Raw genomic sequence first — 23,905 nt, forward strand, 5'->3', positions numbered from 1 at the left:
CAGAGGCTTAACCCACTGAGCCACCCAGGCGCCCCGCCAAGATCATTTTAAGTCCTTCCCTCACCAGGGTAACTTCACTCTATGTCAGAGCAAGGTACTAAATACCCGTTACATGGAGGATTCTGTAGTCCGAAGTCCCAGTGGTTGTCGCTGGGGGGCGCTCACAGGCTTATGCCCGTCTGCACTCCACAGGGGCCAGAGCACAGAGAATCGCGCCTCCCACCCCTATTAGCTGGAGGAAACATTCCCCGGTGGGGCACATCGCCCATCCCCAAAGTACAATCTGCCTTAAGAGACTCAACCATCTCATGTAACACCCGTTCCAACATACCAGTTCTCCGACTTTTACCTTAATTCCACCAACCCTCACAACCCTCACAGTACTAATCTCTGTTTAGTACTTAACCCACTCAGGGCAAAACCGACAGGTTTTGGTTGTACAATACAAACGTGGGGACGTGTTTCCTTATGTGACATAATATCCACTTGCATAAAACAGTACGTAAAGGAGACACGACCTCCTGCCAGCAGGCCCGCCCGAACATTCCAACTTGCACCGTTTTACCAACACTTATATTCTTACCTCCCATCTAATCGTAGCCCAAGTCAGGGCTTTGCCAGTGGGTTTCGGTGGCAAAGTGCACAGGGTCCTAGGTCAAGGAGTCGGAAAACTTCTCTTCTCCATCCAGGATCACTCGTGCCAAAGGCCTTGGATCAGGGAAGATCCTGGGGAAATGGCGGAGGAAGCAGCACTGGGAATTGTCTCCCCACCGGGACAACAAGTGCGCTAACGGAACCTCCAGTAGCCACTTCGGAACTCTAGAGTCCTGCGGAAGGCTTACACCTTCTGGGGAAGGCTCTGGGAGGCAGACTGCCATGGATTTCAGCTTTTAGCACAGTAGCAGCACTCTCTGAGCCGAGCTCCGCACATGCAGCCACACTGCAGCTCGTGAGAACTAGGGTGGACAAAAGGGACCCTGTCCTCCAGATATCAGGAATCTCAGCCCAGAGATGCACAGAGGTGGGCAGCCACTGCTGTCCCCCACCCACTGTGGTGAGCCCCTGTCTCTCCTGCCGAGGTGACTACCAGGGGATTTGAAGGGCCGGTGCCTTAAGCCCCCCTCATTGTTCACTTTTCCGCTTTCAGGAGCCAGACATTAAAAACTAGAACATTTGCAGTCAAATGCTCTACCCCTGGGCTATACCCCCCCCCCAAACTAGGACATTTGAAACCACTGCATATAATGGAGACAGAAAATAGAGTAGCATGGTGGTTACCAGGGGCTGGGCTCCCGGGAGAAGGAACTGGGGAGATGTGGTTTCAGTAGTAGGTCATGGAGATCTAAGATCCAGGACAGGCATTACAGTCAACACTCCCATGTCACATGCTTCAGAACTGCCAGGTGAGGAGATCTTAGGGGTTTGCACCACGTGGAAGAAACGATAATGATGTGGTGTGCTTGTGGTGTTCGTGGGCACCACCGGTGGTAGTTGTTGCTGTGTATAAATGTGTCAGATAAACACATTGCACACCTTCCACTTACACAGTGTTACGTGTCCATTATACGTCTGCTAAAGAAAACACCAGCTCCCACTCCCACCTCCGGAAAACCACAATGAAACAAAACAATTGTGCATGGGGTTGGGGAGGTGGAGTGAGAAAGCACGTGTCCCAGGAAGGGCTCAGACAGGACCTGGGAAGAGGGTAAGTGTACCCCGGAGGCTGCTCCCAGGCGCAGAGACCGCCCACGACCTTCACAAAAACAGACACAATCCACAAGCACAATAACAAAGAGGGAGGAAGAATCTGGGGTCCAGAGCATTGTTAGACTCAAATGTCTAGGGTTCCACCAAAAAATCACAAGTCCGGCTGGCTGACTCAGTCGGTGGAGCAGATGACTTTTTTTTCTTTTTTTAAGATTTAATTTATTTACTTGTTTATTTGTTTTTTGAGTATGTGGTGGGGAGGCATGGAGGAAGAGAAAGAAACTCAGGTAGACTCTTCACTGAGAGCTGAGCCCTGTGCAGGATTTGATCTCACAACACTGAGATCAGGAGACTCAGCAGGTGACTTTTTTTTTTTTTAAGATTTTATTTATTTATTTGACAGAGAGAGATCACAAGTAGGCAGAGAGGCAGGCAGAGAGAGAGGAGGAAGCAGGCTCCCTGCTGAGCAGAGAGCCCCATGCGGGACTCGATCCCAGGACCCTGAGATCATGACCTGAGCCGAAGGCAGTGGCCTAACCGACTGAGCCACCCAGGCGCCCCAGCAGGTGACTTTTGATCTTGAGGTTATGAGTTCAAGGCTGGTGGTGGGTGTAGAGATTAAGAAACAAACAGGGGTGCCTGGGTGGCTCAGTGGGTTAAAGCATCTGTCTTCGGCTCAGGTCATGATCCAAGGGTCCTGGGATTGAGCCCCTCATCCATCTCTCTGCTCAGTAGGGACCCTGTCCCCTCGTCCCCTACCCCCCCTCCACCTGCCTCTCTGCCTGCTTGTGATCTCTGTCAAATAAATAAATAAAATCTTAAAAAAAAAAAAAAAAAACAACCAACCAGGATCGCCTAGTCGGCTCAGTGGGTGAAGCATCCTCCTGATTTCCGCTCAGGTCAAGATCTGAGTGTTGTGAGATTCAGCCCAGCGTGGAGTTCCGTGCTCACTGGGGAGTCTGCTCTCCTTTCCCCTCTGCCCCTACCCTCCTCTAAAATAAACAAATAAATCTTTTTTTAAAAAGGCATACAAGGAAACAGGAAAGTATGGCCCACTCAAAGGGGAAAAAATTAAATCAACAGGAACTGTACCTAAAAAGACCTAATGGCAAACAAATACTCTTAAGATTCTACTTCTAGGGGCAGCTTGGTGGCTCAGTCATAAGCGTCTACCTTCCGCTCAGTTCATGATGCCAGGGTCCTGGGATTGAGCCCCGCATCGGGCTCCCTGCTCAGCAGGAAGCCTGCTTCTCCTTCTCCAGCTCCCCCTGCTTGTGTTCCCTCTCTCACTGTGTCTCTCTGTCATAAATAAATAAAATCTTTATTTAAAAAAAAGATTTAAATAAAATCTTTAAAAAAAAAAAGATTCTACTTCTATGAAGTACTCAGTGTCATCAAAACCACAGGAACCGAGAGTAGATGGTAGGTGCCAGGGGCCAAGGGACGGAGCATGTGGAGTCAGTATTTAATAGGGACACAGTCTGGGTTGGAGCAGCTGAGGGGGGGATCTGGGAGCACATGGGGTTGAGGGCTTCAGGACAGTGGGAATGTTGGCAGTACCCAAACAGCTGAGATGGCAAAGCTTCAGTCTGTGTATTTCCACCACAGGGAAAAAAAGATTGATGTTGAAGACAAACAAAAAGAGCCAGGCAACCAAACAGATCACCCTGCGTGGTCCCACGCATATTCAGTAAGTGTGAACTAATAGATGGTGCTAGAAGGCAGATCAGTGCTTGCCTGGGCAGGGTTGGGGGAGGTAAGAGGCATGAGGTTAATGTGAGGAGTTATGAATATCACCATGACCATAAGGGTTTCAGGAGTATATATATGTGTCCAAATGTGTCAGATTGGACACATTGTTTCCATTCCATCAATTCAACATTTATGCACCCCACTTAAAAGAAACCATCTAGAAAAACAACAACAGGGGCACCTGGGTGGCTCAGTGGATTAAAGCCTCCGCCTTCAGCTCAGGTCATGATCCCAGGGTCCTGGGATTGAGCCCCACATTGGGCTCTCTGCTCAGCAGGGAGCCTGCTTCCTCCTCTCTCTCTGCCTACTTGTGATCCCTGTCTGTCAAATAAATAAATACAATCTTTTAAAAAATAATTTAAAAAATAATAAAACAACAACAACAAAACCATCTCAAGATCCCTGCTGGGATGTGTCCTGCCACTCTACTCTCCCTTCTCTTTCTCCTCATTATTTTGTTTCTATCACTCCACTTCCCTTAGTCTTTTTTTTTCTTTCTTTGACAGACAGAGATCACAAGTAGACAGAGAGGCAGGCAGAGAGAGAGGGAGAAGCAGGCTCCCTGCTGAGCAGAAAGCCTGATGTGGAGCTTAATCCCAGGACCCTGAGATCATGACCTGAGCCGAAGGCAGAAGCTTTAACCCCCCGAGCCACCCAGGCGCCCCATACTCCCCTTATTCTTTAATAACTGTTTAAATTTCCCACCCTGCTCAGACCAGCCTCTTGACTCTCTTCTCTGACTTTCCTCATTTTCTCATTAATTAACCTAACACTATTTTTTTTTTTAATTTCATGTGTTCTCTATATCCAGCGTGGGCTCAAACTCATGTCCCCAAGATCAAGAGTCTCGTGTCTACTGGCGGAGCCAGCCAGGCGCCCCACATTTTTATTTTTACTAAGACCCACAAGAGGAAGCAGAGACAGCAAATGCTAAAAGATTTCCCAAACTGCCCTTCAATTTTGGAGCTGCGGGTGATATGGGGTCCCCGTGCAAAAGGGCATCCCTTACCCAGAACCTTTACCATGACCTGGGAAACCAGCATATTCAGAGGGTGAATGTCCATCATGAAGCCAGTCCTGCGTGGCTGGCCTAGAGAGCACATAAGGTGCTTTATCTGGGGTGCTCCGCTTGGCATTTATACAGAGGAACAGACAGCCCACCTGCTTGGGGGAAACAGACCTTACAGTGGTTTTTACCCCATCTGCTACGCTGGCTGTTCCCTCCCGTGGGTCTGGATCGTGTGCGGCCATCTGTGATTGTTTAATAGGGAGCCGTGGGTCCTGACTCACCCAAACATGTTCTTCCAGCATTCACAGCCCAAGACAGGCCCCACGTGAGTCACTCTCCCAATCGAGTCAGTAAGGGCTCCTCGGAAGCTAATGATAATGATCTATGAAATGAAACAACTCCTTCGCCCTGGCCCCTGGTTCCAGTGGCTTCTCGGTTTTGCCCTTCCCCTACACTGACTACCTCCTTGGCAAGCAGAGGTCTCAGAGGTCCTTTCTGCTGTCACTGGATCACTTTTCCCTTGGGGAGTGGCTTTTAGGCAAGTGGCGGAAGCAGCGAGGTCTGACCCAGCATTCTCTTTTAACTGCATTTTAACTATTACAGATAAGCAAGGGATTGAATATTTTGTCTTTTTCATACAAAATAGTTTGCATTTCCATAGGGCTCCAATGAACCAGCTCTTAGGAAGTTGGCTCCATCGCTATGTTCCACAGGTAGCCCTTCCCGGGAGTGACTGAGTGCCCGACAGCTCCTGCTTCATACCGTGGGTCACCACGTGGCCACTAGGAACTAGAGTCTCCTCGTTGCCCACCGTTTTGCCCTTTCTCTTCCCAAACCACATTTCTGTGAGTCAGGGCCATTCTGTCAGATCCCACTTCCATGACACCAACTGTAATAAAAACCTCATGTCCCTGGCAGCCTGATTTACAAGGGTTTGGGGAGCTTTGTGCTAGCACCTAGGGGCAAGTGGAGATACAGAGATATACACACTCACATTTTTTTCCCTATTATTTCACACCGTGTTTGCCACCACATCGGCAGAAATTTAAACGTCTGGTGATGTCAAGTTGTAGACAGGCGTAAGCCAGGTGAAACTCATGCTGCTGTCAGGAGTGTGTTTCGTGGCTGCCCCTCTATGGGGTCAAGTTTTCACCCAAAATGGGATTCAGATGTGAAGACAGATGAGGCCACTCATACCAAGACACTGTGACAAGACTGATGACGCACATTCGGGTCAACTGATGACGTGGTTTTCCATGGGTAGCAGGGCCAGTGTCCAAGCAGGTCTGAGATGGCTTGAGAGAGCAAGGAGGGGCTCTCATCATGGCGATGGGCGGAGGGAGGCTGGGTGGAGGCCCCCACACACTGGCCAGGGCTTCCCTGCTTTAAATTTCCCTCCAGTGCTGCGGAGAGAGCGCCAGCACCTTCTAATCGGCTTGCCCATACGTGGAGCACAGGGGGAGAAGGAGGCGTGTAGCTTTAAGGCTGTCAGCCATCAAACTTCAAAAATGGAGTCAGAATCTTTATTACAGAGTGTAAATTAATACCTACACTTTGCAAACCAGTTTGGCCATATTTAAAGGAGCTAAAGAGCATAGCCTCCATAGTGGGTAAGAGATGGCTGCAAATTCTTTGTTACTCCTCCCACTGAGAGGTGGACTCAAATCCTCCCCCCTCTACCTCCCCCCCACCCCCAGCCTGGGTTGACCCCAGTGGCTTGATCAGCAGAATACCACAGAAGCGATGGTCCTTGGGGTTGAGGTTCTCAACCTCCAAGGCTGAGTCTTGAGAAGACTTGCAGCTTCCGCCCAGGCCTCTCGGACCCTTGTGCTGGGGGAAGCAGCTGCCATGTCTGGCCTCGACACCCTGTGAGGACATCCCTGCAGGCCACAGGCAGGGACCACATGGTGAGGGAAACACTGACTGGTCCCAGCTGATCCAGTGACCCAGACGTCCAGCCCGGGCACCGGATGCAGGAGCCGAGAAGACTTCTGAGCCGAGAAGACTTCCCAGCCACTATTCATGTGCAGTTGCGCGAAAGCCCAGCAGCAAGAATCCTAAGCGGCCCCCAGCCCACCCTTGACGCTGTGGAACAGGAAACCAGATCATTGTTTGAAGCCTTCTAAGCTGCAGGATGGCCATTATGCATAGGAGAACGACGGAACACCTCCCCCTGCTGATTCCACTTCTAGATGGATAACAGCATAAGACTCCCACCCACGTGTCCATGGAGGTCTGTGTACAACGACGTGCATTAGAACGTTGTTTATAACATTGAAAAAGTGCCAAAAGGCTAAGTTCTCCCTGATAGAAGAGTAGAGAAATAAATTGGGGCATAAACATTGGATGAAAAACCATACGGCAATGACCAAACTGTATCCAAATGCATCTTCGGGGATAAATCTCAGAAACATTTTGGAAAAACAGCTGCCTGGAGTGCTTTTTTTTTTTTTTTTTTTTTAGATGTTTCTCTTTTTAAGTAATCTCTGTATCCAAGTTGGGGCTCAAATTCACAACCCCAAGATCAAGAGTCACACACTCCACTGACTGAGCCATGGAGTCCTTAAAAAAGAAAAATCAGTGTCCTGAAAGACACAGAAAAAGACAAGCAGACTTTCTTTCTTTATTATTATTTTTTAAACTAGGCTCTACACCCAACATGGGCCTCAAACCCATCACTCGAACCAAGATCAAGAGTAGCACACTCTATATATTGAGCCAGCCAGGGGTCCCAACAATGGACTATTTATTTTATTTTTTATTTTTTAAAAGGTTTATTACTGGGTGCCTAGGTGGCTCAGTTGCTAAGTGTGCCTTCAGCTCAGGTCATGATCCCAGGGTCCTGGGATCAAGCCATGTATCCAGCTCCCTATTCGGCGGTGGTGGTGGTGGGGTGCTGCTTCTTCTTCTCCCACTCCCCCTGCTTGTAGTCCCTCTCTTGCTGTCTCTCTCTCTTTCTCTCTGTCAATTAAATAAATAAATACAATCTTTAAAAATTTTTTAAATAAAATAAAAATAAAAGGTTTATTAATTTGAGAGAGAGTGAGAAAGTGAGAGAAAGAACTTGAACAGGGGAGGGATGCCTGGGTGGCTCAGTTGGTTAAGTGACTGCTTTCATCTCAGGTCATGATCCTGGAGTCCTGGGATCGAGTCCTGCATCGGGCTCCCAGCTGGTGGGGGGAGTCTGCGTCTCCCTCTGACCTTCTCCCCTCTCACGCTCTCTCTCTCTCAAATAAATAAATAAGATCTTAAAAAAAAGAAAAAACTTGAACAGGGGAAGGGGCAGAGGGACAGGGAGAGAAGCAGCCTCCCTCTGAGCACCAAGCCCACAGGGAGGGCTGGGGGTTCCATCTCATGATCCTGAGCTGAAATCAAGAGTCAGGTGCTTAACCGACTGAGCCCCCCAGGACCCTTAATGGACTATTTTAGATTAAAGGAGACCTAAGAGAAATGATAGTTAAATGCAGTATGTGGTCCTTGATTTCACATTGTCTAAAATGGTATTACCAGGAACGTCAGAACACGGGCTGTACATTAGGTAAGGTTATTGTGTCTTATTTTATTGTTTGGTTTGTTGCATGTGATAATGGTCCCTGATTACATAGAATATCTGTGCCCTCAGGAGATGCCGGCTGAGGTAGCCAATGGTTTAGCAAAATGTGTGCAGGTATGTGCTGTGTAAGAGAGAGATAAAGCACATGGGGCAAAACGTTCGCAACTGCGAGTCCACAGAGACGGTGTGGTATTATATTATCCCTGCAACTTTTCTTGAGGTTGGAAAATTTTCAAAACTATGGATTCCGCCAATACACACAACACAGACGAGTTCAGAACCATTACGCTAAGTCAAAGAAGCCAGGCACAAAAGACCATCCACTAGACAGGATTCCATTTAGAGAGCATTCTGGAAAAGACAAAATGATAGTGACGGAAAGCAGATCAGTGGTCGCAGGGATGAGCTACAGAAGACAGACTGCAAAGAGGCTTGAGGCGTGAAGAAAGTCCTCTCTACCATGATTGTGGAAGCACTTACACCCCAGATATTTGTTAAAAACTCATCAAATGAAATACTAAACATGGGACGCCTGGGTGGCTCAGTTGGTTAAGCAGCTGCCTTCGGCTCAGGTCATGATCCCAGCGTCCTGGGATCGAGTCCCACATCGGGCTCCTTGCTCGGCAGGGAGCCTGCTTCTCCCTCTGCCTCTGCCTGCCATTCTGTCTGCCTGTGCTTGCTCTCTGCCCCCCTCTCTCTCTGATAAATAAATAAAATCTTTAAAAAAAAAAAAAAAAAGAAATACTAAACTTGGTGAGTTTTATTCTATGAAAACTATTCCCGGGCCGCCTGGGTGGCTCAGTCGTTAAGCATCTGCCTTTGGCTCAGGTCATGATCCCAGGGTCCTGGGATGTGCACTGGGCTCCCTGCTCGGCAGGAAGGAAGCCTGCTTCTCCCTCTCCCGCTCTCCCTGCTTGTGTTCCCTCTCTCACTGTGTCTCTCTCTGTCAAATAAATAAATAAAATATTAAAAAATAAATAAGCGAAGAAAGAAAGATTTCACGATGAGACCATTCTGGATTTAGGATGGGCTCTACATCAATGAGTCATGTCCTTATAAGAGAAAGTGGAGAGCGATCTGAGACCCAGGGTCATACAGAAGACCCAGGGGGAGCCCATGTAAAGAGGCAGGCAGAGCTTGGAGCAGGGTTCTTCCTAGCCAGGGAACATCCAGGATCTCTAGCAGCTAAGAGAGAGCTCGGAATAGATTTCATCCTCGAAGCCTCTAGAAGGAACGAACCCTGTCCCTACTCTGCTTTTGGACTTTTGGCTTCTGGAACCCTGAGACAATAAATCATTGCTTAAGCCACCCAGGTTGTAGTGATTTACAACAGCAGCCTTAGGAAACAAATACCTACTTCCATAAAGCTGACTTTTTTATTTTTGGCGGCTTTTTTTTTAAAGATGGGAAGAAACTTGGAAACATCAGGTTAAATAGAAACAGCGAGTTGTCGACCAGCGCGTTCGGCGTGACCTGTCTCATACGGAGGGTTAAAGTGCTCCCAACAATTCTTCTTATTGTTCATAGACTGTGTCATAAAAGCCTGCAGGCCCCTTGGTCTGGACCTGAGCCATTCCCATGGGGTTGCCTCTACAGCAGGGGGCATCTGCTGGTCTCTGGATGCCAGTGTCGACTGCCCCTGGCTCTGTGAGGTGTGTGAAGTCTTCCCCAGGGAGGAGACCTTGGAGCCAAGATCTGGCACAGCAGGAGGCCCAGCAGGTGGCGGGGAAGGTGGGAGAGAACGTCCTAGGGTGAGCACCGGCCTGTCAGAGGGCTGACTCTCCAAGGCTGGCTTATCTTCCCCTCCCTTCACTGTCCCAGGCCTCTTCCTGGGGACACTCTGCCCCCCCCAATCCATTTTCCTGCTGGAATCAGCAGGGAGGTTGGGGGAGGGGAGCTGAGGGGCAGGGAAGGGGCTGGGCAGCTGGAAGCCAGAATTCCTGGGTCCAGAGGCAGCAGGGCACTGATTTAAACATCCAAAGACTGACTGAGGCTGAGCGCCAGGCAAGGCGGGTTGGGGGCCTCCCATTACAGGCACAGACAGATCACCGGGCCTCCCTGAGCTGGTTTCTGGTCCTCGAATGGTATGACCTCAGAGGGTGGCTGTGGGATTCTCTGGAATATGGGTGCTGAGTCACTTCTGTGGCCTTGCCCTGCCCCTGCTGAGGGCCACCGGCAGGACTGGACCCTTACTTAAGCCCCACAACCCTTGAAGCTAGCAAGTGCTATCATCCCCATTGTACAGACAGGGAAATTAAGGGCTGCAGAGGTTCATCAGCTGAATGACCCAGGGACATCCAGCGAACATACGGCCAAATTGGAATTTGGCCCGAAGCCATGGATGCTGGAGTCTGTGAGACAACCTCCTTTGCTGTATTGCTTTATGAGTTCATTTCTGGTTTATAGGTCTCTGCCCCCTCCCTGCTCCTGGGTAGAGCTTCAAACCTCCTGGGAGGAAGGCCTTGCCCACTTCATCACAGGTGAGTCCAGCCCCCTGCCTGGCAGAAGGCGGGGCTCAGGGAACATGTGCTAAATATGGGTGTGTGGGGGGTGGGCTAGGCATTGAAGGGGTCAGATGGTGGCACCCAGGAGAGACTGAGGCATCTCCAAAGTCCACCAGGCTGTTGTCACGGGTGCTGTGGGAAGACATGGTGGCCTCACTAGGCCATGCCACCCTCAAACCTCTTTGCAAAGCAAACTGGCACCCCTACTCCGTGTTGGCAGGAAACCTTGTCCTAGCCTTCCCAGGACCCAGCAATCCCAGCCCCTAAACCATCCTTCCAAGGAGTCCTTGAACCCTTTTCCCACAAGTCAGAAGGTCCAGCTCCCATCTTCCTTATTTCTCTAAGACCCAGGCAGCTGGCCCCCGGCCCCCGACACCCAGGAGTCCTGACAGCCAGCCAGAGGCCTGCGACCCAGCTGCTCCCAGCTGACAAAAGCCAGTAGCGCACATCCCTTCCCAAATACTCATGCAATAATGTCGGGGGTAGCTGGAAATCTGCCAAGCAGGGATCACTAACCCTCCGAAATTGCCAAGTCTACAAACTGGGCCTTTCTTTTTTTCCGCCAGAAAGCCTGCTGTTGATAGAACTTCCAGCACACCGCTGTTCCACCCCTCCCTTTGTCCCTGCCCACCAGGCCAGGAGGCCCCGGACCTCCCGCCAGCAAGCCCTGGGAGTCTGGAGAGACTTATCACCCGGCATGCCCAGGCGGCCTTGGGCTGGACCCACCCCAAATGCTCCTGGCCTCCACACCAAGTCCTCTGTCCTCGCACTGGAGCACGGGGTCCAGCCTCGGGCCACCTCAAGACGGAGAGCCCCAAGCAAGTGAGGGGTCCCCCTCAGCCTCAGCTTCCTCATCTGTAAAATGAGGACAATAGCAGTTCCTGCTTCATTAGGATGTCATAAAAGTAAACGAGTTGTGCTCATAAAAGAGCTTACTTAGCAGAGTGCTTGGTATGTTGTATTTGTCCTCGTTGTCATTCTCAGTAATGTCCTACCCTACAGGGCAGTTGTGAGGGGAAAGGAGCTGACGTTTGTGCGCAGCGTGGGATCTGCACCCAACAGGTGATCAATTAATGGGGCCCACGGTTTCCGATGGCAGCGGCACGGAGCAGGTGCCCAGAGCTGGGTGGAGGCGACGTTCCTTCAGCCCCGCCCGGCCACTCTGGCCGCCAGGGGGCGCCCCAGTCCTGCCCGCGGCACCGCCCCCTCACCTGCGCGGGCCGGGCACCTGGCGCCGCCTCCGGAAGAGGGGATCCGGGACCGCGGGAACCTTGGAGGGAGCCCGGCGTCGGCGGGTGAGAGCCTGGGGGGCGCCCGAGGACGCGGGCCATTGGAGCTTCAGGTAGAACAGGGTCGGCGCGAGAAGGCGCCGGGGGTGGGGTGGTCGAGCCTGGCTCCTGGGGCGCACAAGCTGGAGGCGTGGGCAGGAAGGTAGGTGGTCGCTGAGCCTCGGACGCCTGGGGCGGGGCGGGGTGGGGGGTGTCGAGGAGCTGGGGATCCAGACGCCTGGGTCGAGATGCTAAACAGCAGCTCGGTACGAGAAGGTGCGAGAAGGCGGGAGGAGAAGGGACGCCCCCGGGTCTCCAGAGCGGGGTTGGGGCCACAGGGGCCACCTCAGGGAGACTCCGGGACCCCGCTGGGCCGGAACAACCGCGACAACTGGGTCCTGCGGATGGGGCTGGGCTTGGACACCTGGGGTGGAAGGGACAGGTGTGTGTGTGGGGGGGTTGTGCACGCGTGTGTAAGGGGGGGGGACCCCCCCGAGGGTTGGAGGTGGGGAGGGTGCCAGCGAAATCTGGTGTGTCTCTTCTGAGCCCCGGATCGGCCGGGCCCTAAGCAGCCCTGGGAGAGCGCCACCGGGCTCCCGTCCCCAGGGGCGGGCCGGGAAGTAAACAGAAACCTGGAGTGGCCCCACCGTCTGCTGGTACAACTTGTTACTTGGCCCTGCCCTGGGCCTGCCCTGGGGCCCCTGGGAAACTGGGGCCAACACTCCAGAATGGGAGGACTGGGTCTGGACACCTGAGCTCCAAGGCATGGGGACCAAAACACCTGGATCTTGTGAAAATAGGAAAACAAGGACCAGGATACCTGGGAGGGAAGGGGGCTGGGGTCCTGGGCTTCTGGGGTCCTGGGCTTCTAGAAGAGAAGGGATCCGCAGGCCTAAATTCCCAAGGCCTGTACTCTGGGAGGGGAAAAGGCTGAGCTCCTCTGGAGTCCTGAGTCTCTGAGAACTTGGCTTCTAGAAAGAGCTTCCCTGCTGGTGAGGGGCTGGGAGCCAGGTCAGCAAGGTCCTGGAGCACTGGGACAGTTACCTGAGGGCAGAGGATGTCTGTCAACAGCAGCTTATTTCCTTGTACTCCCTGCCTCAGTTTACCCCGGGGACATTAACGGAGCTGGGTGGCCAAGACGCAGATCATTAACCCTTCACAGCCCAAGGAGGCCCTTGCCACAAGGCCAGATCTTGACCAGCAGGGGGCAAGTCCCAACCAGCTGCCTGTCCCCACTGACCCTCCTGTGCCCACAGAGGCTGCAGCCACCATGAGCTCCCCACAAGGACCAGGCTTCCTGTCGGGGCTGCTCTCTGGAGGTGCCTCCCCCAGTGGCAATGAGGGCTTCTTCCCCTTCGTGCTGGAAAGGCGGGACTCGTTCCTGGGAGGGGGCCCAGGGCCTGAGGAGCCTGAGGACCTGGCCCTCCAGCTGCAGCAGAAGGAGAAGGATCTGCTGTTGGCCGCGGAGCTTGGCAAGATGCTTCTGGAGCGCAATGAGGAGCTACAGCGGCAGCTGGAGACACTGAACACCCAGCACTCTGAGCGAGAGGAAGTGAGCTGGTGGCCGGGGCGGGGTGGGACAGGGGACAGCCTGAGCTGGTGGAGGGCAGGTGGGAGACAGGTGCGCAGGGGGAGGCCCCCAGAAGAGCAGTTCAGGACTGGGCCCCGTGTTCCTGGAGGGATTCTCCAGTGGTTGAGGACAAGCCAGGAGCTAGGTTCAGGCCTCTGCCTGGCTGTGGGACCCTGGGCCAGCCACTGGTCTTCTCTGAATCTTGGGTCTGGCCACTCAGTGGGATGGCACAACCCCAGCCACCAGTTACTGGGCACCACTTCCCTGCCTGGCCTAGGGCTAAGCCCTTCCTGTGCGTTATCTCAGCCAATTCTCTCCTAGATCTGTAACATAGAATTCCCCCCTCTGCCCAGGCTGTCCTCAGCTACACAGCCATTCTGAGGGTCACATCGGGCCCCTAATCACCCCGGACAACCCCAACCAGCATCCATAGAGCCCCAACCATTGCTTCAGGATAGACCTGGGGAGCTCATGTCCCTCAGTTCCTCCCCTGGCCACCTAGTGGGCATGTCACCATTTAAGTGGAGCATCTTGACCCCATCACCTGTGGTCCTCATCCCCACTTCCCATATCAGGACCAGAGCCCAAGCATCTCATGACCTCTCTTCTCCCGCATGTGCAAGCCCTAGGGATTTTGCCCCTAAACCAGATTCTGAATCTACCGGCTTCCCAGGGTCTCTGCAGCCTCCAAGCTGGCTGAAGCCAACATCGCCTCTGCCCCAGCCCCGCAGCTGCCTCCTCACTCATGCCCAGCTTCCACTCCTGCCCCCAGAGCCCATTCTCCATGCTCCATTATGGGGCCGCCAGAGGCATCTTCAAGAATTGCAAATTGGGGGATGCCTGAGTAGCTCAGTTGGTTAAGCGGCTGCCTTTGGCTCAGGTCATGATCCCAGCATCCTGGGATCGAGTCCCACATCAGGCTTCTTACTCAGCAGGAAGCCTGCTTCTCCCTCTGCCTCTGCCTGCCACTCTGTCTGCTTGGGCTCACTCTCTCTGACAAAAAAAAAAAAAAAAAAAAAAAAAGACTTCAACTTAAAAAAAAGACTTGCAAATCGGATCATTTCTGTCCTTGCCTAAAATCCCCTCACGGCTCCCCATCTCACTTAAAATGATGACACTCTTCACCAGGGCCCAAAAGTCCCTGCTCGAGGGCCTCGGCCAGTGACACTGCTGTCCTCCCCTGGAACCTCTTTTTAGTTTCTCAAGTAACCCCCACGTGTTCCCTTGGGACCTTTGCACGTGCTGTTCCTTGGTGTAGCCCTCTTCCATCCTGCTCTTTAGGTGTGAAGTCAAACGTCACTTTCTCTTTAAAGAACCCCCCAGCCTACCCCACTCTTCCTCATCAGGGTTTCTTTACAGCCCTTACACACTCTCTCTGAAACGACCAAGTTTGACCAAGTTCAAGCCTGTGTCCATGCGCCTGAGTCTCTAGACTCTAAGCTACCAGAAGCTAGGAACTCGGTGGTCTCCAGTGCTGCAGACAGCCAGACCCCACAGTGGGAGGAGCTCAGGAAGTACTGCTGGGCTGGCTAGGGAGCCGGAACCTAGGGGGTATTAAAGAGCTTGTCTAATCAAGGAGAGCAGCACAGCAGGGCACCAGCGAGGACAACTGGACCCTGAAACTGGGGATTTAATCCTAGAGCTCTTGTTGCCCCCACAATATTTGGTTAAGAGTTTGTGCACGTGGGTTGGAATTGCTGCCTCACTGCTTTACTGTGTGTCCTTGGGCAAGGCATTTGACCTCTCTGACCCCCAGGCTCCTCATATAGAAAATAAGTACACTGACAATTCTAACTGTGATTGGCTGGATGAAATGGCACCAGGAAGGCGCTAGCACAGGGCCCGGTCGGAATGCCTAATATCTGGAGCACCATACGTTTACCACTGCCTTCTTGCTTTGAGGGTTTATAGAGAGTGGGGGCCAGAGGCTGGCCCCCCGACTTGCCTGCCTCGCCAAGCCGGGCAGCTGGGTGTGACAAAAGCGTCCCCCCGCCTGTTGGACAGGTTTTGGGGAGGGCACGCTGAGGCCTGGGGCCCAGGCGGGGCTGGCCAGGGTTAATTAGAGAGAGCTGGCCCAGAGGAGCTGGGGGAGAAGAGCTGAGCAGAGGCTGAGCCTCCACAGCCCCTGGGACACCGGCTGGTGAGGCCATGGGCCGGGGCTTAAATTCTGCCAGACTCAGGCGCCAAAAACGGCGCCTGCGACCTCGGGTGCAGAAGCCCAGGCAGCAGCCGGAGGTGAGCGGGCATCAGGGATCCTCACTCTCCTCCAGTCCCAGATCAACTCCTCCTGCCTGACCTGGAAACCTCTCTCCACTCTCCCCGCCCCCTCCAAGGCTCTGGTTTTTACTCTCTGCCTGCTTCTCCCTCTTGCTTCCACACCTGTCTCAGCACCCCCAGACCCCTCTGGGTCCATCTGTGTGTTTGCTCCAGCCTCCCCTCCCCCATCCCTCCCTCTGTCCTTGACCCTCTGTCCGGGCCCCCACAGCGGCTGCAGCAGGAGAACCATGAGCTCCGCCGGGGCCTGGCAGTGCGGGGCGCTGAATGGGAGGCCAGAGCTGTGGAGCTGGAGGGGGACGTGGAGGCCCTGCGTGCCCAGCTGGGAGAGCAGCGCTGCGAGCAGCAGGACAGTGGGCGTGAGCGGGCACGGGCCCTCTGTGAGCTCAGCGAGCAGAACCTCCGGCTCAGCCAGCAGCTGGCCCAGGTGGGAGAACCGATCCTGTGTCCCTAACAGAGGGAGGGCAGGTGTCTGTGTCCCAGTGTTGGGGTGGGCGCATGGGGCTTGGGGTCAAGCCTCAGGGCCAGCCGGGGGCTCCACTGCCTTCCCCCTCACCCCCAACAGGCCTCCCAGACCGAGCAGGAACTTCAGAGGGAAGTGGATGGACTTCGGGGGCAGTGCCAGGCTCAGGTCCTGGCAGAAGCAGAGCTGAGGACGCGGCTGGAGAGTCTACAGGGGGAGGTGAGTGCCAGCTGGGGCTGGGGGTGATCTGGGGCTGGCCCAGCACCCCCCCTCCAGCCCTGAGGTCTCTCCCCAGAACCAGATGCTGCAGGGCCGCCGGCAGGACCTGGAGGCCCAGATCCGGAGCCTGCGTGAGGAGGTGGAGAAGGGCCAGGCCAGGCTGCGGGCCACCCACGAGGAGCTGCTGCTAATGCGGCGTGAGAAGCGGGAGCATAGCCTGGAGGTGACCGGTGGGGGGGGCGGAGGGGGTGTATCTGACCAGGGCAGGGGCCACTGCCTCAGGGCTTCCAGGGAGATGAGGCCACAGCTGGGTCATCGGGAGCCCCAGAAGCTGGGCCAAGAGAGCCTGGGCATTAGCCCAAGGGCACATGGGAGCTTTGGAAGGAGACTGAGCAGGGGTGGTCTGCCTTTAGAAGCCATTAGAGCCCGGCAGTTGGGAGGCCAGAGATGACGGGGACTTGGACCAGGTCTGGGGCAGTGGAGATGCACAAAAGGAAATGACAAGAGGCAGCAATGGCCTGATGTTTGAGCTCTCACGAGCGTGCACTCTGTGATGAAATAACGCGGGCCCAGATCCCAACATCCCTTCTCACTTTCCTTGTCTGTGAGATGGGATGGGGATGATGAAGAGCCGAGGGGAGGGTGAGGCACTCAGCACAGCGCGGGGTTAGAAGGGGCAATAAACGCATCGAGGATGAAGAGTTAGCAGGCCTACCGGTTCGGGGAGGGGGCGGGGCCCGCCAGGTGACCCGATGGGGTGGGGCTGGGGGGAGGCGGACTGGAAACTTTAAAGCCAGGGCACCTGTCCGCACCCTGCATTATAGAGGAGGAAATTGGGATCTGCCGAGGGGACCTGCGCGGTCCAAGGCCGCCCAGCGATCCGAGCGTGGGAGCAGGATCCATCCCTGGGGTGCTCCGACGCGCGGGACTGCGGGCTCTGGGCGGCGCGCCGGCGCCCCCTGTAGGTCCGCGGCGGGATGAAGGCGCAGGGCGTCCCTGGCTGACTGACCACACTTCTGCCCTTCTGTCTGTTCCTCCTCTGTCCCTCCGTAGCTGGAACGCGCGCGCTCCGAGGCCGGGGAGGCATTGAGCGCGCTGCGGAGACTGCAGAGGCGCGTCTCGGAGCTGGAGGAGGAGTCGCGCCTTCAGGACGCCGACGTGTCAGTAGCCTCACTGCAGTCCGAGCTTGCTCAGAGCCTCGACGGCGACCAGGACCAGAAAGCGGATGGATGCAGAGATGCCCCGGTGAGCTCGTGACCCACTAGCCCCCACGTGCCATGCAGACTCCGCCCTTCCTCCTTTCCCCAGGAGGTCCGACACCTCACTGACAGATTCCTTTGGCAAACAGAACACTCTGTCCCCTGAGATCCAAGAGACATTCAGCCACCTGCCTTCAGTCCAAGAGAAAAGCCTGGAGCCTCCCAAGAAGCGAGCATCCCTGAGGCCAGGGGAGATACTCGAGGAGAAGGAGGCCGAAGTGGCCCGGCTGCAGGATGAGGTGTGGGAGTGCGAGAGCGGATGGAGAGCCCCTCCCCAGGCCAGTTTCTCTTGCCCATCTACACCTCTGAGCCTTTGCCCACTAATTCCCCCTCTACATGGATCTATCTGCATCCCAACAAACTTGTAGTTATGCTTCAAGAGTCAGACTGTATGCCACCTCTTCCAGGAGGGCTTCCTAAGCCGCAATCCCCCCCACCCCCCAGCCCTACCTCCTAGTGCTTCTCTCAGCATCCCTTCTGCAGGCTTACACCACCCTGCCCCCACCCCATCCTGCAGCAGCCCGGGGGCTCAGATTATTCTCCACACTGACCGCAGCTGCCCAGAGAGTTTGTGGAGCAGGCGAGGGAAGGCCTGGAGACCTGAAGCCCTGGCTGCTGGGAGACCCAGGGGGCCCACCTGCTTCTTTTCGCCTTCCCCTGCCCACAGATCACGCTGCAGCAGACAGAGATACTGTCCCTGCGGGAGGAACTGCGAAGGCAGAAGGAGCTGCGAACACAGGACCCCGAGGAGGCCCTTAGCGGCGCCCTCTCGGATCGGGACGAAGCTGTGAACAAGTGAGCCTCTGCCACCACGCACCACAGCCCCTCAGGCACCCTGGGCCTTCGAATCCCACCCCCAACCCCCGCCACGTGATATAGTTATTCCCACACCCACCAGGAGCCCTCCGACCTTGCTTTCGGTGTCAGCAGCACCACTCCCGTCGGGGTCCAGCGGCGTCTCGCCACGCCCGTTCCCTGACGCCCGAGCGCCCTCGGGCCCACTCTTTGCCCCTCTTGCCGGCAGAGCGTTGGAACTGTCCCTGGAGCTCAGCCGCGTCTCTCTGGAGAGGGACTCGCTCTCTCGGGAGCTGCTTCGTACTATCCGCCAGAAGGTGGCGTTGACGCAAGAGCTGGAGGCCTGGCAGGTGAGGGGCGGGACCGGAAGGGCGGGAGACCGGCAGGGGCGGGGCCAGTGCGCTGACCCGCCCTCGGACCGGCGCAGGACGACATGCAGGTGGTGATCGGCCAGCAGTTGCGCTCGCAACGCCAGAAGGAGCTGAGTACCGCCGGATCAGCCCCGCGTCGCGCTGCACCGCGCTTCTCGCTGCGCCTGGGCCCTGGGTCTGCCGGCGGCTTCCTGAGCAATCTCTTCCGAAGGACCTGAAGGGCGGGCGAAGGGGGCCGCCAGTGGCCTCTGGTTCACGTAACTCTTCTGGCTAATGTAGCACCAGGGCCCTGTCTTCCAGAGGGGGCTGGTGCCCTCCCCGCCCCGGGAAGCTGGGCAAAGGCTCACTGGGAGCAGGGGCTAGCTTTGGGTGCCAGGGACCCCAGGTGGGTGGCGGGACAGGTGAGGCAGAGCTGTTTTAAATCTATATAGGTCTCTGTTTTCTAAGCATCTTGCGCCTGGCATGCTCCAGGGCAGAGATGGGGGTGGGTATTTATGTATCAAGGTCGAACAGAGTAATATATAAAAAATCATTACCCCAACTTGGCCTCCATTCTTGGGAAGAACATAAACGAAAAAATAACCTGGAAATTTATTTATTAAAAAAGAAAGAAAAAAAAGCACTCCAAATCCCTACTACAGAAGAGGTGTTGACACATATCAGAAGGACAGGGAGAAGGCGCGGTAGCCCAGATTGGTGAAGACATCCACCCGGCAGCTGTTACCCGCGGCTGTCAGGACCTGGAGGCAAGATGGGGGTGACTGGCCCGGCCATACATGTGTCCCCCCCTTTTCCCGCCCCGAGGACCATCGCAGCCCCTTGCAGGACCCACCTTGCACTCGGGTGCTGCTGGCTGCTGGTTGAGACTAAGGCTAAGCAGCCCTGGGGAGGAGCCAGGCACCTGGGCCTTCAGCTCCCCACTCAGCTGCCACTGGTTGACACAGCGGCCCTGGCCAGCAGACAGAATCTGTGGAGGGTAGGGAGGGCAGTCAGGGGTCAGAACTGGAGAGGAGAACCGGGCAAAGGTGGTAGAAGCAAGACAGAGGGCCTCACCAAGTCCTGGTAGAAGGTGACGTGTTTCTGTGGTGCCCGCATGGGGAAAATGGTGGTGGGCGTGGAGGATCGAAGGTGCCAGAGGGTGAGTGCTGGGCCGCCTCCACAGACCTGGGCAGAAGGGAGGGGGTCCCCAGCCACTTTGAGGTCAGGCTCTCAGCTGGCAGCGCCCGGAGTGGTAACCCCATTCTGCACCTCGCCCTGCTCACCATCCAGTCTGAGTCCGTTGCCAGACATCCGATCCAACGCCCATTGTGGGGTCTCGAGCACTCCTAGGGGAAAGAGGGTAAGAGAAGGAGATGAAGACACGGGTGATGCCCAGGGAGGTGGAAGGGAGGACAGGGCGTGGCGTGTGCCCTCACCTCATGCTTATACACCTCGATGGTCTGGACTTCCTTGGCTGTGCGGAGGTCTGTGGGGGAAAGACGGTGAGAAGCGCCCTGCTGGCCCCAGTCTTCGCCACCACCTTTCCCTCCAACCGGAACACTAACTTACCCCAAAGTCGCACGGCTCCATCCTCACCACCCGACAGCACCTCAGGGCTCCGCTCCCGCAGTGCCAGACAGTGGATATAGTCTGTGTGGCCCCGGAGAGCCCGCTGCAGGAGGAGGGCCAGTGTCAGGAGGAGACCCTGAAAGGATGCCCCTACTCCCATTCAGCCCTGACCACCCAGCCCTGTGGCCTGCTCACTGTGAAGGCTCCAGTCTCAAGGTCCATCGTATGCAACTGACAGTCTCCCCCTGCCAGGATGAGAGAATTCTCCTATAGAAGAAGGCAGAGTGGAATCGCAAGTCAACATCGAATCAGGACAGGGAGAGGGGAAAGGCTTTTAAGACTGGACCAAGAACAGGGCAGAGTAGAGCTCCAGTCACAAAGGGCTCAGACCTTGGGGACGAGAAGCAAAGCATTGATCTCAGGCACTTCGAGACTGGTCCTGGGAGAGAGAAAGTGAGGTCAGCTCTGGTGAGGCAGTACCTTTGCCTCCAAGCCCCTTTTGCCCACAGGGCCCTAGCTTACCTGTATGGAGGCTGACGCCGCCACAGCTCCTTACAGCCCTTCACGGAAGGAAACACTGGATGATGTCAGAGGCTCCCCGGGACCAGGCACCCCAACTGTCTCCCAGCTCCATACTCCTTACCTTCTTGAGGATCTCTGCCCAAAGCCAGGCCTTCACCTCCCCATCCCCAGCACTGAGCAGGTGTCGATCAGTGGAGACCATGCTGTAGACAGGCCCATCATGGGCTAGACGGAAATGCAGAACCTGAGTGACCCTGTCCTGCTGCCCTCCCCTACCCAGGGGTTCTCTAAGCCAGACTCAATGGCTGTACCCACCTTGGAATGTGACCACGGGCTTCTTACTTTCTTCTTTGGCCTCAGAACTCAAAGCAGCAGACAAGCTGAAGGGAGAGGGGGAGGGCAACCTGAGAGTCAGAAGCAGGGGGTGCCAGTAACAGGGCTTACAAGTGCTAGAGCTACAGGATAGTGGGAGCAGGTATGAGGATACCTGAAGATGGCGATCTGCCCGTAATTGTTGCCAGCTGCAAGGAACTTCCCACAGGGTGAGACACTCTGGGAGAAAACGGTCATGTGGAGCCGCTGCAGGGCCTGAAACACTTCCATCTGTTGGGGGAAGCTGGATGAAGGCGACCTGGAACATCTAGGACCTGCCAGTCAGACTCCTTCCTGCAACCCCTGCAGTCTGTCCGGCCTCCCACAGCCCAGATCGCTCAGCCATCCTTTGAGGCGGCCCACCAAGTGGGTGTGTGCCCAGAGTCCCAAGAGTTGTCAAGGTGTGATGTCTACCAGGACCTTGAGCAAGTGCCCAGCCTGGCCTGCTCAAGTGGCAAATGGAGTTCACGGGAGACTTTGTCACAGGTGTCTGAGCTCATATATCTAGAGCTTCACATACAACTGTCTGGTAGAAAGCGCTTAAAAAGTGGCTCCAGGGGTGCCTGGGTGGCTCAGTGGGTTGAGCCTCTGCCTTCCGCTCAGGTCATGATCTCAGGGTCCGGGGATCCTGGTCCTGGGATCTCAGCGGGGAGCCTGCTTCCCTCTCTCTCTGCCTGCCTCTCTGCCTACTTGTGATCTCTCTTTGCCAAATAAAAGAATCTTTTTAAAAAATTTTATTTAAAAAAAGTGGCCCCATTAACCCGATACATAAAATATACTGACTTCTAATCCCTACCCTCCGACTTTCACGTTAGGCCCCTAAGGTCTTGCTGGGTCATAGGCCGCTCCTGGTCAGAGTCCGAGTCCCAAACAAAACAGGGCAGTCGTGCTCAGGAATGACTCCTTGCCTGCCTCTTCCTAGCCGGGCATGGACTACAAACCCCAGAAGGCACCGCGCACCACGCCCGCCTCACCTGACCCAGAGGTACCGCGTGTGGCACAGCTCGCTCCATGAGAACTACAAATCCCAGGGCGCTCAGCGCGACGCAGTTTCACAAGTCTGAACGTGCCCGCGAGCGGTTCCCTTCGGGGCGCCGGACAGTCCCAACGCCGCCGGCCGGCCCGGCGCGAAGGCGGCCGCCGAGTATTACAGAGCTTCAGGATCCAAGGTGACCGCCGCGAAGATCGCCAACACGAAGTAGCGCCCAGCGCGGTCCCTCTAAGACAGGTCCCCTCCCCCACTTCGCCGAGCCCACCCGCTTTCTAGCCGCGCGGCGCTCGTCTTCCGCGCCTGCGCAGAACCTCGCCACTGCGCGCGCGTAGCGCCACGCCCCTCACGCTGGACCACGCCCTCTGAGGCTCCGCCCTGTCGCCTGGATCCCACCCTCTGCCTGTGGGACCCCGAACCCAAATGATCCTGCAGCAACCCCTAGAACGAGGACCCCCAGGTCGGGCCCAGCGCGACCCACGGGCCGCGTCGGGGACGCCCCGAGCCCAGGACGTGAGGTGTGTGTGAGGGAACTGGGTGGGCCTGCCCAGAGGCCCAGGAGCTTGGGCTGGGGGCTCATGGCTGGTCTGCAAGATGACACGCGGTGGGGCAAGTCGGCAAGGCTTGGGCATAAGCTAAGACTGGGCTGAGTTCTGAGGCAGGCTGCTGGCTGACCTGGGACATGGGGTGACTTAGGTGTCACCTGTGACGGGTGGTCTGGGGGCTTCCTGACTACACCGCAGGCACTGGAGAGCCGATCCTGGGGATGGGGCCAAGAGGGTGGGGTGCACCTGGCTTTCTTTTCTTCCCAGCTCCCCTCCCCGAGGAGCTGTGCCCATGAGCACCAAGCGGCGCCTGGAGGAGGAGCAGTGAGTTTGGGGGCAGGGAGGGACTCCCAACAAGACCTCTGTCACCTTAGGTCCCCATCAGACTGCCACGGATGTGAATATCCCAGCCTGCTTGTCTTCCTGTCTCTCCCCAGGGAGCCCTTGCGAAAACAGTTCCTTTCTGAAGAGAATATGGCCACTCACTTCTCTCGACTCAGCCTGCACAATGACCACCCTTACTGCAGCCCCCCCATGGCTTTCCCCCCATCTCTGCCCCCACTCAGGTAGGCACCATCCACCGTCTTGGCCTTCTGGAGGATAACACCCGATCTTTGAAGCCACTCTTTAGGCCCTGCCTCATCCTGCTATTTTTAGCTTCTACCCAACCTCTGTTGTTTCCCATCTTGGCTCCTTGGAAGGTGCTGGCAGCCCAAGAGCTCTTGGGGACCTGGTCCTGGAGGGAGGTGGCTCTTCCAGGCCAGCCTCAGCCCCATGCTGTTATTTCCTTTTCCAGGAGCCCTTGCTCTGAACTGCTTCTGTGGCGCTATCCTGGGAACCTGATCCCTGAGGCCCTCCGGCTGCTGAGGCTAGGGGACACTCCCAACCCCCACTACTCTGCAACCCAAGCTGGGGAGATAATGGAGCTCTGAGTGCTGCTGGGCAGTATTTCTGCCCACTTTCCTTCTTCCCCACAACACAGAAGACCAGCATCCCCACTGAGGGACCAGCTGTCCTGAATATTCTCCAGATCAGGCCCCTGGGCCCCAGAACGGACCCTCAACAGAGGAGGACACTGAATCCCACAGAGCTCTGGACTGGGAGGGGCTGGAGGGACAGGAGCATGGGAAGGAAGGGAGACATTTCCCCTAGAACTGAATAAAGATTGCTGAGCAAATGAAGGCTT

General features: G+C 55.6%; 3 protein-coding genes across 5 annotated transcripts; 2 read left to right on the forward strand and 1 right to left on the reverse strand.

Moving 5' to 3' along the window:
- Positions 1 to 11,782: 11,782 nt before the first annotated feature.
- On the forward strand, positions 11,783 to 19,305 carry BICDL2 (BICD family like cargo adaptor 2). Its single transcript, XM_032327947.1, has 10 exons — positions 11,783 to 11,956; positions 13,050 to 13,345; positions 15,849 to 16,064; positions 16,203 to 16,319; positions 16,396 to 16,542; positions 17,373 to 17,564; positions 17,668 to 17,817; positions 18,246 to 18,373; positions 18,603 to 18,723; positions 18,801 to 19,305. Exons 2-10 carry the CDS (start codon positions 13,064 to 13,066, stop codon positions 18,960 to 18,962), a joined length of 1,515 nt encoding a protein of 504 aa, XP_032183838.1. The 5' UTR covers positions 11,783 to 11,956; positions 13,050 to 13,063; the 3' UTR covers positions 18,963 to 19,305.
- Positions 19,306 to 19,321: 16 nt separating this feature from the next.
- THOC6 (THO complex 6) lies at positions 19,322 to 22,269 on the reverse strand. Its single transcript, XM_032327977.1, has 13 exons — positions 22,161 to 22,269; positions 21,302 to 21,417; positions 21,130 to 21,194; positions 20,936 to 21,039; positions 20,815 to 20,852; positions 20,683 to 20,731; positions 20,488 to 20,559; positions 20,293 to 20,395; positions 20,160 to 20,209; positions 20,007 to 20,069; positions 19,798 to 19,908; positions 19,577 to 19,711; positions 19,322 to 19,484 (listed from the first exon to the last, which is right to left on the reverse strand). The coding sequence occupies exons 1-13, from the start codon at positions 22,197 to 22,199 to the stop codon at positions 19,404 to 19,406; spliced, it is 1,026 nt and encodes a 341-aa protein (XP_032183868.1). The 5' UTR covers positions 22,200 to 22,269; the 3' UTR covers positions 19,322 to 19,403.
- Positions 22,270 to 22,489: 220 nt separating this feature from the next.
- On the forward strand, positions 22,490 to 23,900 carry HCFC1R1 (host cell factor C1 regulator 1). Of its 3 annotated transcripts, XM_032327987.1 has the most exons (4): positions 22,490 to 22,692; positions 22,987 to 23,043; positions 23,157 to 23,285; positions 23,516 to 23,900. In XM_032327987.1, the coding sequence occupies exons 1-4, from the start codon at positions 22,598 to 22,600 to the stop codon at positions 23,649 to 23,651; spliced, it is 417 nt and encodes a 138-aa protein (XP_032183878.1). In that variant the 5' UTR covers positions 22,490 to 22,597; the 3' UTR covers positions 23,652 to 23,900. The 3 variants fall into 3 exon arrangements, with proteins under 3 accessions (XP_032183878.1, XP_032183880.1, XP_032183877.1); XM_032327989.1 differs by lacking the exon at positions 22,987 to 23,043; XM_032327986.1 differs by lacking the exon at positions 22,987 to 23,043 and having other exon boundaries at positions 22,574 to 22,692; positions 23,094 to 23,285.
- Positions 23,901 to 23,905: the final 5 nt, after the last annotated feature.

This window comes from Mustela erminea, chromosome 20 (assembly GCF_009829155.1).
Source record: "Mustela erminea isolate mMusErm1 chromosome 20, mMusErm1.Pri, whole genome shotgun sequence".
Classification (NCBI taxonomy): Eukaryota; Metazoa; Chordata; class Mammalia; order Carnivora; family Mustelidae; genus Mustela; species Mustela erminea.

Excerpts from the sequence above, each read along its gene's own strand:
- BICDL2 (XM_032327947.1), top strand. The coding sequence starts at position 13,064 with ATGAGCTCCCCACAAGGACCAGGCTTCCTGTCGGGGCTGCTCTCTGGA. Across the intron at positions 16,543-17,372 it reads AGCGGGAGCATAGCCTGGAG|CTGGAACGCGCGCGCTCCGA; the intron begins GTGACCGGTGGG and ends GTCCCTCCGTAG. Across the intron at positions 18,374-18,602 it reads CGGGACGAAGCTGTGAACAA|AGCGTTGGAACTGTCCCTGG; the intron begins GTGAGCCTCTGC and ends TCTTGCCGGCAG.
- THOC6 (XM_032327977.1), bottom strand. The coding sequence starts at position 22,199 with ATGGAGCGAGCTGTGCCACACGCGGTACCTCTGGGTCAG. Across the intron at positions 21,418-22,160 it reads ACGCGGTACCTCTGGGTCAG|ATGGAAGTGTTTCAGGCCCT; the intron begins GTGAGGCGGGCG and ends TTCCCCCAACAG. Across the intron at positions 19,485-19,576 it reads CAGCAGCACCCGAGTGCAAG|GTCCTGACAGCCGCGGGTAA; the intron begins GTGGGTCCTGCA and ends TCTTGCCTCCAG.
- HCFC1R1 (XM_032327986.1), top strand. The coding sequence starts at position 22,598 with ATGATCCTGCAGCAACCCCTAGAACGAGGACCCCCAGGTCGGGCCCAG. Across the intron at positions 22,693-23,093 it reads CCCCGAGCCCAGGACGTGAG|GTCCCCATCAGACTGCCACG; the intron begins GTGTGTGTGAGG and ends CTGTCACCTTAG. Across the intron at positions 23,286-23,515 it reads CCATCTCTGCCCCCACTCAG|GAGCCCTTGCTCTGAACTGC; the intron begins GTAGGCACCATC and ends TTCCTTTTCCAG.